Source organism: Vipera berus (genome assembly GCF_964194415.1).
Source record: "Vipera berus genome assembly, chromosome: 3".
In the NCBI taxonomy this organism is placed as follows: Eukaryota; Metazoa; Chordata; class Lepidosauria; order Squamata; family Viperidae; genus Vipera; species Vipera berus.
Window position 1 is genome coordinate 3965756 of NC_138204.1, and position 13384 is coordinate 3979139.

General features: G+C 45.7%; 1 protein-coding gene across 2 annotated transcripts in view; it reads right to left on the bottom strand.

The window, feature by feature from the left end:
• Positions 1 to 13384, bottom strand: part of LOC308665685 (tyrosine-protein phosphatase non-receptor type substrate 1-like) — a 15408-nt gene continuing 2024 nt past the window's right edge. The window contains exons 2-4 of one of the 2 annotated variants that reach the window (XM_081323821.1): positions 11212 to 11523; positions 9906 to 10253; positions 1 to 338 (exon numbers count right to left, since the gene is read on the bottom strand). In XM_081323821.1, coding sequence (XP_081179947.1) covers positions 193 to 338; positions 9906 to 10253; positions 11212 to 11523 — 806 coding nt within the window. In that variant the 3' untranslated portion in view covers positions 1 to 192. Of the gene's footprint in view, positions 339 to 1233; positions 1611 to 9905; positions 10254 to 11211; positions 11524 to 13384 lie in introns of those variants that run through there. The other variant, XM_081323822.1, reaches the window with a different exon arrangement.

Here is a 13384-nt window from a genome sequence, read left to right on the forward strand (position 1 = left end):
TTCTTTCCTCTTTCTTTCTTTCTTTCTTTCTTTCTTTCTTTCTTTCTTTCTTTCTTTCTTTCTTTCTTTCTTTCTTTCTTTCTTTCTTTCTTTCTTTCTTTCTTCCTTACTTTACATAGAGAGAGAGCCAGTTTGGTCTACTGGTTAAGGCACCAGGCTACAAACCAGGAGACTGTGAGTTCTAGTCCCGCCTTAGACAGGTCTAGAGTTAGCAGAAGAACTTCCAAGGCAGCATCCACGTTGCTTTATTTGGAAAAGGCCCCGGAAGAAGAGAACCATTGCTACTTTGTTCAGGAAAAGCCCGACGCAGAGACCAAGGATGGATTGTCCCAGCGAACCTGTGGAGAAAAGACAGGGGATTATTTTTGATTTATTCCTAATAAAGCCAGAGGATTTTACACAAGGCTTTGAGCTCCCTCTACTGCTGGAAAACTCCTGATTTTTATTCAAGGCAGAAGAAGTCAGCAGCATCTGTTCTGAGACACAAAATCTTGGTCAGGTTTCCTTGTTCGTGCGGGAGATTGCGACCCAGGAAAAACTCTTCAGGCTGAGGTTGTTAATAAAGAAAGATTTAATCTGATACGAGAAGCGGCAGCCTTGGGGCTGCCGAGTGAAGACTTGGGAGAGAAGGGATGGAGGGGAGGGGAGAAGAGAAGCGGGGAGCCCACGGGAAAGAGAGGTCGGGAGAAGAAGGCGAAGGAGTAAGTAAGAGTTACTTACCTGGTGCTCTCTGGGCTTGTTTGTTGGCTTGCAAATATTTTATTACCCAGCTAGGTAACATCATCGGGGATAGAAGGCAGCGGGGTTTGCAAAAAGGAGGAGGAGGAGGAGGAGGAGGAGGAGGAGGAGGAGGAAGACTGTGGGGTCCTTGGTGTTCTCTGAGTTTTCAGGTTCACATCAGACCAAGCTGGATCTATGGTAGCCTCTCTAGAAGGAAATCTTTGCTGCTCTCTGAGCTTCTGATTGTCTTGCTGGTGTTTCATTGACCAAGTAGGGAACCTCATCAGTAGGAGTCCGATGATGTTACTTCGTTCTGATGAGGTTACCTAGTTGAGTATGGATATATTATATATTAGTGTTAGAGGTTAACCTGACAGCTCAGCTGAATAACACCCGGCAACAACAGGTGGTGTCAGGACCCACCCCAAACCACGTCTTAGGAAGACAAAACTCTTGGAGTCAGGGTTTTAGTCCAAAAGAAATCTTTACTATGACATGCTCGGTTGTAGGAAATGAGACAGGGCTTAATGGTTCCACGATGTAAATCCTTATAAAGAGTTCCCGGTTTAACCCCCCTTAATCCCCATTTGGTCAGTCCCCCCATCCTTCCTCTCGTATCATCCATCTCGTGGGAAAAAGGAACTTAGGACCTTTCATGTTTATTGCTCTCTTCCGTGACAAAAGCCAGATGCTAGCCCCCCCTTTTGTTTCCCCAGTTCAAAAGGCTTCTCCTTTCCTTTGAAATGCCTATTGCCGGTTCAATACACATCTATCCTCTTCTCTTCGGGAGATGGCAGAATCCATGGGATAATGTTTGAAACATTCCATTTATGAATATGATATAAATGGATTCTGACAGTCCGCTCTCCTTAGAAGAAAGATGTGTCCATCTGTAGGGGGAGAAAAGGAAAGAGAAGAAAAAAAACCATGTGTAAATGTTAACTCGGTTTGTTTGGATATTCTGTATGAAATCTCTTAAGCAGCTTTGGTGCTTTAACGTGGTGTTTGCTGACCCATTCATTTTCTGAGGAGGGGAGGTGTTTCCAAGCCACTAGATATTGAGTTGTTCCATGATGTCTCCTGGAATCCAGAATTTCCTTCACCTCGAAATGTTGTTCTCCTTCCACCATGATGGGAGGTGGTGGTGGTGGAATTTTTGTTCGTAGGGGAGATTGTTGTTCTCTCTCCCTCTGGAACCAGCTGCCAGTAGAGCTGAGGACTGCTCCCGACCTCCGATCATTCCGCCGGGGCCTGAAGACCTGGCTCTTTGAGCTCTCGGGCCCAGGCTGAGGAGTAAATTTTAACTGGGGTTTTAATGTACAGGGTGAATTTAATGCTTTTTAAATTGGTTTTAACTTTTGTATGTTTTGATTTTTAATTCCCTGTAAACCGCCCTGAGTCCTCAGGGAAAGGGCGGTATACAAATGCAAATATTAAATTAAATTAAATTAAATTATTAGACTGCAGTGAAAGATTGGGTGTATTCGTCTAAGATTTTTAGGTAGTTCTAATTCAACTGTTACTGGGTTTATGATTCTTTTAATTGGAAAAGGTCCAATGTATTTTGGTCCTAGTTTTTTACAGGGTTGGAGAGACTTAAGGTATTTTGTAGACAGATATACCATCTCTCCCACCTTGAACGGTGTGGGATCAGATCTTTTCTTGTCTGCCTGTGTCTTGTGTGCTAATCTAGCTTCTGTTAATGCTTTTCTGACAATAGGCCAGGTGTATTGTAACTGAGCAATCCATTCCTTTAGTTCTGGAATTACCGGTTCTTTTGGAGTTAGATCAGGTATGGGGTTGAAGCTCTGGCCTGTGGCTACTTGAAAAGGAGTGTAACCTGTGCTGGAGTGAATTGCGTTGTTATATGCCACTTCTGCGAAAGGCAGCAGGTCTGTCCAATTGTTCTGCTGAAAATGTACATAACATCTTAAATATTGTTCAAGTACAGAGTTAGCCCTTTCAGATTGACCATTACCCTGAGGGTGATGACTAGATGTCAGTCCTTGGGTGGTTCCTAACAGAGATAAAAATTCCTTCCAGAATGCTGAGGTAAATTGCACCCCCCTGTCAGATATGATGCGTTGTGGTGCCCCATGCAATCTGTAAATATGTTGTACAAAAAGTTTTGCTAATGCTTTTGCAGTAGGAATTTTTGGGCAAGGTATGAAATGGACTTGCTTAGAGAACAGATCAGTAACAGTCCAGATAACGGTGTTTCCGTTGCTTTCTGGTAGTTCCACAATAAAATCCATGGCTATTTCTTTCCATGGGGCTGAGGGATTCGCCACCGGTTGTAACAGACCTGGTGGTTTCCCTTGCAGTCTTTTGGCCATTGCGCAAATTTGACAGCTACCCACATAGCTTTCTATGTCCTTTTTCATAGATGGCCACCAAAATTGCCTTTTAGTTAAGTGTAAGGTTTTTACAAAGCCAAAGTGTCCTGCTGATTTTGTATCATGGCACAGTTGCATGAAATTGATTCTCTGTGTGGCAGGTATATATAGCTTCTCCCCCACCCACGGCAGTCCATCTTTAATTGTGCACACATGTTTATTTTTCTGGAACCATTCATCACTTTCCAAAGATTTCCTGAATTCTATTCCAGTTTGGCTATCTACCTTCGGCTTCATTTTTTCTTGTGCCCTGGTGGTGACTGGTGCTGCCAGTTGTTGTTCCGGTACAAGTGGTTTAAAGTCAGTAACTCTTGTGCTGTTATATTGGGGCATGCGGGATAATGCATCTGCCAGGAAGTTCTTTCCCCCCGGTAAGTGTTTGAGAGTGAAATTGAATCGGTGAAAGTGTTGGGACCAGCGGGCTTGCTTAGGAGTGAGCTTCCTGGGCGTTTTTAGTGCTTCTAAATTTTTGTGGTCAGTCCAGACTTGAAAAGGTATTTTATTTCCTTCCAAAAATTGACGCCAAGTTAATAATGACCACCTTAATGAGAATGCTTCCTTCTCCCATATTGGCCATCGTTGTTCAGTTTCTGTAAGTTTCCTGGATGTATATGCGCAAGGTTGCAACGCCCCCTCATCATTTTCTTGTAGTAATACGGCTCCGACTGCTACGTCGCTCGCATCTGCCTGTATTACAAAAGGTTTGTTGGGATCTGGGTGTTTAAGTACAGGTTCCGCAGAAAAGAGTCTCTTTAGCCTCTCAAATGCTGCTTGACATTCCATTGACCATTTCAGAGGCTGGCTGGGTTTCACGGGTGACCCCCCCTTCGTTTTCAACAAATTTGTGAGGGGCATGGCTATTTGGCCAAATGCAGGGATGAATTGGCGGTAGAAATTTGCAAACCCCAGGAAACTTTGCAATTGCTTCCGTGTGCGGGGGGGTGCCCACTCTAGTACTGCCCTGACCTTCTCTGGGTCCATTTCGATGCCCTCTGGGGATATGCGATATCCCAGGTAGTCGATTTTTTCCTTATGAAATTCACACTTCGATAATTTAGCATATAAATGGGCAGCTCGCAATTTCTTCAGGACTGCTCTGACTAGTTTGATATGTTCCTCTTTGGTTTCTGTGAAGATAAGGATGTCATCGAGGTAAACCAGGACCCCCTTATATAGGTGCTCTCTCAGCACGTCATTAATTAATTGCATAAAGACTGCGGGGGCCCCTTGCAGTCCAAATGGCAATACTTTGAATTGATAGCACCCCATTGGGCAGTTGAATGCAGTTTTCCATTCGTCTCCTTCCTTAATCCTAATACGGTAGTATGCTTCCCTCAGGTCTAGTTTGGTAAAGATCTTTCCTTTCGATAGGTGGGATAGCATATCCTTCATTAGGGGAAGGGGGTATAGATTACATTCACTAATTGTATTTAGGTTCCGGTAATCCACAACCAAACGAAAGGAACCATCCTTCTTCTCCCTGAACAGAACCGGGGCGGCTACTTTGGGTTTGGCGGGCTCAATAAATCCTCTTTCTAAGTTTTTCTTTATGAATCTTTCCATTTCTGCCATTTCCCTTGGGCTCATGGCATACATCCTGGGTTTTGGGAGTTTTGCCCCAGGTTTGAATTCTATGGTGCAGTCTGTGGGGCGGTGGGGGGGGGGAGCTCATCTGCTCTTTCCTCACTGAAAACCTCAGCCAGGTCCCTGTATTCCTCCGGTATCTCTGTTAGCCCCTTCTCTTCCCCCACTGCTGCTTTTTCCTCCCTCTGGGTTGGGGGGGTGTTTGGGGGTTTTACGTTTTCCTGTTCCCCTTTTGGGAAGTTGAGTTCTGCAGTCCTCCAGTTTATCCCGGGGTTCCATTTCTTCAGCCATTCCAGTCCTAAAATCATTGGGCATGCCATGCCTGGGGCCACTATAAATGTTATGTCTTCCTCATGGGACCCCAGGGACATGTGGAGTGGTAGAGTGGCTAGGGTAGCTGGTCCCCCCCCCCCTGCTATAGACCCGTCTAATTGACTGAAGGAGATTGGTTGTTTTAGCCTCCTCACTGGGATGCTCAGTTCCTCCACCAGTGTTGGGCTGATGAGGCAGCGGATGCAGCCAGAGTCTATCAAAGCTTTTATTTCATTGGCTTTTGGTGCAGAGGAAGCTAATATAGTTACTGTCTTAAGTATGGGTGGAAGAGGTCCACTTACCAAAGGTTCTCCCTCTGACCTGTCTTCCGAGGTGTCCACCGCCCCTGCAGTGTAGGCCGGAGTCCAATCCCAGGTTTTGGCAGAAATTGTGGACTCTACAGCCTCTGTCCCCTTCATGGAAGATTCTTTTGGGTTGCCTTGAGACTTCCCCAGCTTTTTGGAAGATGGTGCCTCTGTTTTGCGTGGAGGGGCTTTCGAACGACATTCTGCAGCACGGTGGCCCTCTCTCCCGCAATTGAAACATCCCTTTGATTTTTTAGCCGTGGCCGGTGGGTTTTCCCCCTCACTTGTTTGCTCGAGTGGCGGGCGGCCCCATGGTTTTCCTCTGCGTTGTCTTTTCAATAGGTCTATTTCCACTTCCTCTGCCAGGACATACCAGTCATCGAGATGGTAGGGGTCTCCCCGAGGCAGGCAAGCGTCATACAGGTCGTAGTTTAGACCGTCTTTGAAATGGCTGAGGAGGATGTCTTCTGGCCAGTTCAGCTTGCTGGCGATGGCTCGGAATTCTTGGGTATATTCGGCCACTGTTCTCCTGCCCTGCCTCACCGTCTTGATTCTCTCCCGGGCCTTCCGGTCAGCCAAAGGGTCCTCAAATCGTCGTCTCAAGGATGACATGAATCAGTTGAAGTCGTTGAGTTCTGGGGCGTTGGAGTCATGCAGGTTCACCACCCAGTCTGCGGCCGTCCCGTCCAGGGCAGATTGCACAATTCGGATGCGTGTTTTGTCACTGGGGATGTCCCGTCCGTACTCTTCCATGTAGCTGAGGACTTGGGTTAGGAAAAATCCCAGTCGTGATGGCTCCCCCTTGAATTTTGCTTCCAGGGGTGGGAATCTTTGGCTGGAGCGTTGTCTGTGCCGCGGAGTGTATCGCTCCTCATCTCGATCCCCATCTGTGGGTCTGGGGGGGGTGGGTACCGCTGAGTCAGCGGCTCCTGTTCCATTGGACAGCCCTGGGGTTTCAGGTGTTGGGTCCCTTCCGTTACCCCTCCAGTTGCGACCCCAGGTGTTGTGGTTTCCAGCTCTCTCCTCCCTTAGTGAGCTCAGGGTTGTTTTCATCAAGTCAATAGCTTTTTCCAGAATCCGCTCTTCCTCACTGGCGTGCAGGGAGTTCTCCATCTCTTGTTTCCATTCCGGTTGGTGGTCGCTCCGTCTCAGGGTCACTTCTCTCGAAGCCTTTTTCCACTCACTTTTCCTTCCAACGCCCATCGACCACCGGGGGTTTTGTTCGTGCTGCTCCGTTTCCTCCCAGGAGGAATATGATGCCTCAGCTTCCCAATGTTTCTGGGAGTTCGGCTGGGGGGAAGGCTCCTTCTCCGTGGGGCTTTCTTCCCTTCTTGCTTCATCGTCAGACATCATATTTATTTGCAAAATCCCCCGGTAAGGTTCTTCTTCCCGGGTTGATTTTCGTTGCAAGCCCTGTCTAATGTCAGGACCCACCCCAAACCACGTCTTAGGAAGACAAAACTCTTGGAGTCAGGGTTTTAGTCCAAAAGAAATCTTTACTATGACATGCTCGGTTGTAGGAAATGAGACAGGGCTTAATATTTCCACGATGTAAACCCTTATAAAGAATTCCCGGTTTAACCCCCCTTAATCCCCATTTGGTCAGTCCCCCCCCATCCTTCCTCTCGTATCATCCATCTCGTGGGAAAGAGGAAGTTAGGACCCTTTTGTTTATTGCTGTCTACCGTGACAAAACCCAGATGCTAGCCCCCCCTTTTGTTTCCCCAGTTCAAAAGGCTTCTCCTTTCCTTTGAAATGCCTATTGCCGGTTCAATACACATCTATCCTCTTCTCTTCGGGAGATGACAGAATCCATGGGATAATGTTTGAAACATTCCATTTATGAATATGATATAAATGGATTCTGACAGGTGGCATCTAACTCCCGTCCTATTGGTCAAGCCGTTCTGGCGGGACCCTTTAAGGATGTGGATTGGCCGCCGGCTTGCCGGCAACAGTATTTAAAGAAGCTGAGCTGTGGAGAGTTTGTCTGTTCCATCCACAATAAAGCTGAGCTCAAACCTCGATGTCCTGTCATCTGTTCCTGACCGGTCTAACCACGATACTTAACAATGGAAACATCTGCAAAACAACAACCAAGCTCAGAGAGCAGCGAGGACCTCCCAGTCCTTCTCATCCTCTTCCTCCGCCTCCTCCTCCTCCCTCTCCCCTCCCCCTCCTTCTTTTCTTCCTCCTCCTTTTCCTCCTCATAATCATAATAGTAAAGTTGGAAGGGACCTTGGAGGTCATCTAGTCCAACCCCCCTGCTCAGGCAGGAAACCCTATATCATTTCAGACAAATGGCTGTCCAGTCTCTTCTTAAAAACTTCCAGTGTTGGTGTCAAGCAATAACATTAGATTGAAAAGCCCATGCGTCGGAAACTTGACAGTTGGAGCACTCACAGCGTCTGGAGGCAGGTTGTTCCACTGGTTAATTGTTCTAACTGTCAGGCAGTATCTCCTTAATTCTAGGTTGCTTCTCTCCCTGATTTAATTTCCATCTGTTGCTTCTTGTCTTGCCTTCAGGCGCTTTGGAGAATAGCTTGACTCCCTCCTCTTTGGGGCAGCCCCTGAGAGATTGGAAGACTGCCATCCTGTCCCCCCTCGTCCTTCTCTTCATTAAACTAGACATACCCAATTCCAGCATCTGTTCCTTATATGTTTTAGCCTCCAGGCCCCTGATCATCTTTGTTGCTCTTCTCTGCGCTCTTTCTAGAGTCTCAACATCTTTTTTACATCATGGTGATCAAAACTGGATGCAGTATTCCAGGTGTGGCCTTACCAAGGCCTTGTAAAGTGGTATTATTTATTTATTTATCTATCTATCTATCTATCTATCTATCTATCTATCTATCTATCTATCTATCTATCTATCTATCTATCTATCTATCTATCTATTTATTTATTTTTCTATACCGCCCTATTCCCGAAGGACTCAGGGCGGTTTACAGGGCAATATTTAAAAGACAATATAAAATTAAGATAAAAAATAGAATTTAAAAGAATTAAATTAATAATAGCCCAACAATAAAACAATGTTAAAAACTTAAAACTAAAAACCCCCTCAGTCCAGGCCAGATAGATCGAAAAGCCAGGTTTTCAGGTCCCGGCGAAACGAGCGCAGGTCGGGGGCAATCCGGAGTTCCACAGGTAAATCATTCCAAAGGGCAGGCGCGCCCACAGAGAATGCCCTCCCTCTGGGGAATCACCCGCCGGCATTCCCTGACCGGCGGCACCCTAAGGAGGCCCTCCCTATGGGGGCGCACAGGACGATGGGAAGTTGATGCCGGCAGCAGGTGTTCCCTTAGATAGTCTGGACCCAAGCCATTTAGAGCTTTATAGGTCATTACCAACACCTTGAATCTCACCCGGAGGGCAACTGGAAGCCAATGCAGCTCACGGAGTAGAGTTGTATTAATACTTCACATGATCTTGATTCTATCCCTCTGTTGATGCAGCCTAGTACTGTGCTGGCTTTTTTGACCGGACTTTGGTCGAAGAGAAAATACAACAGAAGAAACAAATAAACAAATTGTTTATTAAGGTCCACTATCTTTTTTTTGTTTAAATTTTATTAGTTTTTATAGGGTTAGATATGAGGTAGGGTCGGGATTGAGTTAGTTTTAGGATTAGGGTTGGAGTTAGTGTTGGGTTTTTTCCAAATAATATTCTCAATATTTAGCAAGCAGCATAATGTCTGGGTTCGTGCGTTTAACAAGAAAAAATAGATGATAGGTAATTATCATAAAAATATGTTAATTAATCACTCAATAGTCTTCTCCTTACTATTATATATTTCATATAGTATAAAACAAATCTGTAAAAAACCCTGCAGGTTGTATGTCAATAAACCTGGCTCAAAAACAGTAACTGTGAGATGGACCTTGGAGTCCTAGTGGACGATGGCTTGACCGTGAGCCAGCCGTGTGCAGCAGCAGCCAAAAAAGCTAACACAATCCTGGGTTGTATGAACAGAGGCATAGAATCAAGATCACGCAAAGTATTAGCACCGCTTTATAAAACCCTGGTGAGACCACACCTGGAATACCGCAACCAATTTTGGTCACCATACCACAGAAAAGTTGTTGAGAGTTTGGAAAAAGTTCGGAGAAGAGCAACTAAGATGATCAAAGACCTGGACACGAAAACATATGAAGAACCGCTGCAGGATTTGGGTTTGGCTAGTGCTAGTCTAAAGAAAAGAAATAGGAGCGACATGATAGCAATATTCCAGTATTTGAGGGACTGCCAAAAAGAAGAGGGGGTCACGTTATTCTCCCAAGTATCAAGAGTGAAGGACAAGAAACAATGGTTGGAAAATGATTAAAGAGAGAATCACCCTGGAATTAAGGAGAAACTTCCTAACAGGCAGGACAATTAACCAGTGGAACAGCTTGCCACCAGAAATCGTGGGCGCTCCATCACTGGAGGTTTTTAAGAAGAGACTGGACATTCACATGTCTAAGATGGTATAGGTTCTCCTGCTTGAGCAGGGGGCTGGACTAGAAGACCTCCAAGGTCCCTTCCAGTTTTATTCTAGTCTATTCTAAATCCTCAGAAAAAAAAAGTTCTGAAGGTCCATACTTACTTTTTGGATCAGTATTCAAACTTCTATTGTCTTCAAATGGACTCCTAATAAAGAGTGTTGCTGTTTCATTGACCAGAGGCTGGGAATTATGCTCAACCTGGCAAAGGAACATGGAGGAGTTCTTGTCTTCGGTGGCCATCACCTCCAGGTAGGTCTCCAGGGAAAAGGTCCCATCTGGATTCCAGGTCCTCTGGGCTACAGTTCCTTTTCTGCCTGGGGCATCCTTGGCAAACAACTCCACTTTTGCATCGTCCGGATAAAAACGTTCTGTGTGGCAAGTGACCGTCACCATGGCGTTCGGCTGGACGGGGGAAGGCGGGCTGGTCTCTAGACGGACTTTGGGAGGAACTGAGCAAAGAAAGCCAAAGAGATCAGTCAGAAGAGCTTCAAACTCACGGCTTTTGCATGCAGAAGAGCCTAGAACAACCAACTGATTCTGCTCACCGATCGTGGCATTGGGGAAGTAATCCCAGGACAGCCTATATTAAATATATAACTATTTTACCACCTGGGACAACTTTAGCCAGGTCCCTGAGGAAGGAGCCAGAGATGGAAGATCTTTCTAAAGATCGGCTCCCCACAGCCACAGTCTTGTGAGGTAACTTGGGTTGGGAATGGTTGGCAGCAGTTCCCTTCTAGGGGATAAGAACCTGGGTTTGCCTGGTGCCATTGCCTCTCCCTCTGCCCCCTCCAGTCTCTATAGCCTCGTCCTTCTCTGCAACCCAGAGCAGATGATCGAGAGCATCCTGTCATATGGCATCACAGCCTGGTTTGGAAGCATCCCTGCTTCGGACAGGAAGGCGGTGCAGGGAGTGGTGAGGACAGCAGAAAAGATTATTGGGAGTTCAGAGAGTGGTGAGGACAGCAGAAAATATCATTGGCTGTTCACTCCCTTCCAACCAGGATGTGGCACAGAAGCGTTGCTTGAGCAGGGTCTGCAAGATTATCTGGGACATGACACACCCTCTTCACGACCTGTTTTCCTTGTTACCTTCTGGGAGGAGGGGGATCCGTGGTATCCAAAGCAGAACATCCAGATTCAGCCATAGTTTCATTCCATACAGCATTAACCTTGTGAACTCTCAGGCTTCCTCCTTCCATTATATATTCAAGATGGGACAGTGTTTAATATTTTATTGTTATGTATATGTAGGGTTGTGGGTCTATACATATGTTGTTTATAGTATGTTTTAGCGGTGTGTCATGTATGTGTTTCACCTTGAGAGGGGGCAACTAAATTTCATTTTTGATGTGTGCCGTTGTGCCCGCAGTAAAAAATGACAATAAAGATTATCTTATTACCTACCTCTTAGGACATCACGAAGTGGGAAGGACTGCTGCAGAGCATCCGTCAGGAGGCCTTCTTGGATGCAGCAGGTCAACTGTGATTTCATGTCTCCTTGCTGCAGTGTGATTGTCAATTCGGTCTCCACTCGGTACAAGTTAAGCTGACTTATAAAAATGTCAATGGAGGTAATCCCCAAACGTTTCCCATCTTTTAACCACATGAATATTTCTGGATGGGTGGTCAGTCCCCCTGCAGAGCACTTGAAGGACGCCTGAGATCCTGCGGTGATTCTGCTGGGGGGGCCACGAACCACAAGCTGGAGTGGCTGGGCTGGGGGAGAAAGTAGAGAGAACTCAGTTGATGTTCCTCAGAGACAATACAGACTTGCAATCGTGGCAAATATCCGTAGCTTGGGTGTAGGGTAAAAGTGAAGTAGAATAATAATAATAATAATAATAATAATAATAATAATAATAATAATAATAATAATAATAATAATAATAATAATAATATATCATTTGCCTGTAAGCAAGAACTGGTGGGATCATAAAATAGAGAAAGTCATAGAAAATGATAAAGTTAAACTGCTCTGGGACTTCAAGCAAGGCTAGTAGTACCAAATAGTAATAGGCGCCTTGGGTGCAATCCCAAAACAGCTGGAGCACCACTTGGACACCATCATCAGCATTGACAAATTCACCATCAGTCAATTGCAAAAGGCGGCCTTACTAGGAACTGCTTCTATCCTGTGATGGGATCTGTAATACCATCAAACATCCACATCTGCCTATCCCAGGTCCTTGGTAAGGACTCGATAGGCAGACAAAAATGCCAAATCCAGTCTGAACATCTGGCTGACTGTGCGATGATTAATAATGAATAATGAAATAATAATAATAATAATAATAATAATAATAACAATAACAATAACAACAACAACAACAACAACAACAACAACAACAACAACAACAATAATAATAATAATAATAATAATAATAATAATAATAATAATAATAATAATAAAATAAGTTGTTGGAAGGGACCTTGGAGGTCCTCTAGTCCAACCCTCTGCTCAGGCAGGAAACCCTACACCCTTTCAGACAAATGGCTGTCCAGTCTCTTCTTAAAAACTTCCAGTGTTGGAGCATTCGCAGCTTCTGGAGGCAGTTCTCTGAACGTGTGGGTTGTTTTCTGAACATCTCATTACCAGGCTAGGTAACATCTTCAGCAGAGTTTAAGGGGTGTCAGTGTTCCTCTGCTTATAAGGGCTTCAGGGGTGGGTGTGTCACGTGAAGGTCTTGTGTTGGGTCTTATGATGGGCCAGGTGTGATGGGCTCACAGATGACTCACACCTGGCCCATCACAAGACCCATCACAAGACCCTCACTTGACACACCCACCCCTGAAGCCCTTATAAACAGAAGAACACCGACACGGACATCCCCTCAACTCCGATGAAGATGTTACCTAGCCTGGTAAGGAAATGTTCGGAAACCAACCCACAAGCTCGGAGAACAAACCTTCGCTCTCACAATATAGACTGTTTTTGGTCAGAGAGACTCAGCTTCTGAACACGGGATTTATTCCCACAGGTCTCTTGGTTGTCTAGGAACATTTCCCTCCCTCCCTCCCTCCCTCCCTCCCTCAATCAAGTGTGTGTGTGTGTGAGAGAGAGAGAGAGAGAGAGAGAGAGAGAGAGAGAGAGAGAGAGAGAGAGAGAGAGAGAGAGAGAGAGAGAGAGAGAGAGAGAGAGAGAGAGAGAGAGAGAGAGAGAGAGAGAGAGAGGCACTCTGAGACTAGACCAAAGCCACCATACTATCAGAACCCATATTCTAAGGCAGGGTAGGCAACCTTGGCTCTTTTATGACTTGTGGACTTCAACTCCCAGAATTCCTGAGCCAGCCACGCTGAGGGAAAAGGGAGAGGTTTCCAAGCTGAGCCATGCTGGCTCGGGAATTCTGGGAGTTGAAGTCCACAAGTCATGAAGGGACCATAGTTCCCCCATGCTGGCTCAGAAATTCTGGGAGTTGAAGTCCACGAGTCATAAAAGAGCCAAGGTTGCCTACCCCTGTTCTAAGGGAACTCTGTTCTATCTTTAACTCAAACTCTACTCTCTCTATCATTATGGGTTCTGCCATGCTCCTGGAGGGGAGGGGGGGGGAAAGCACTGGGGTTTATTGCTCTGTTTTCC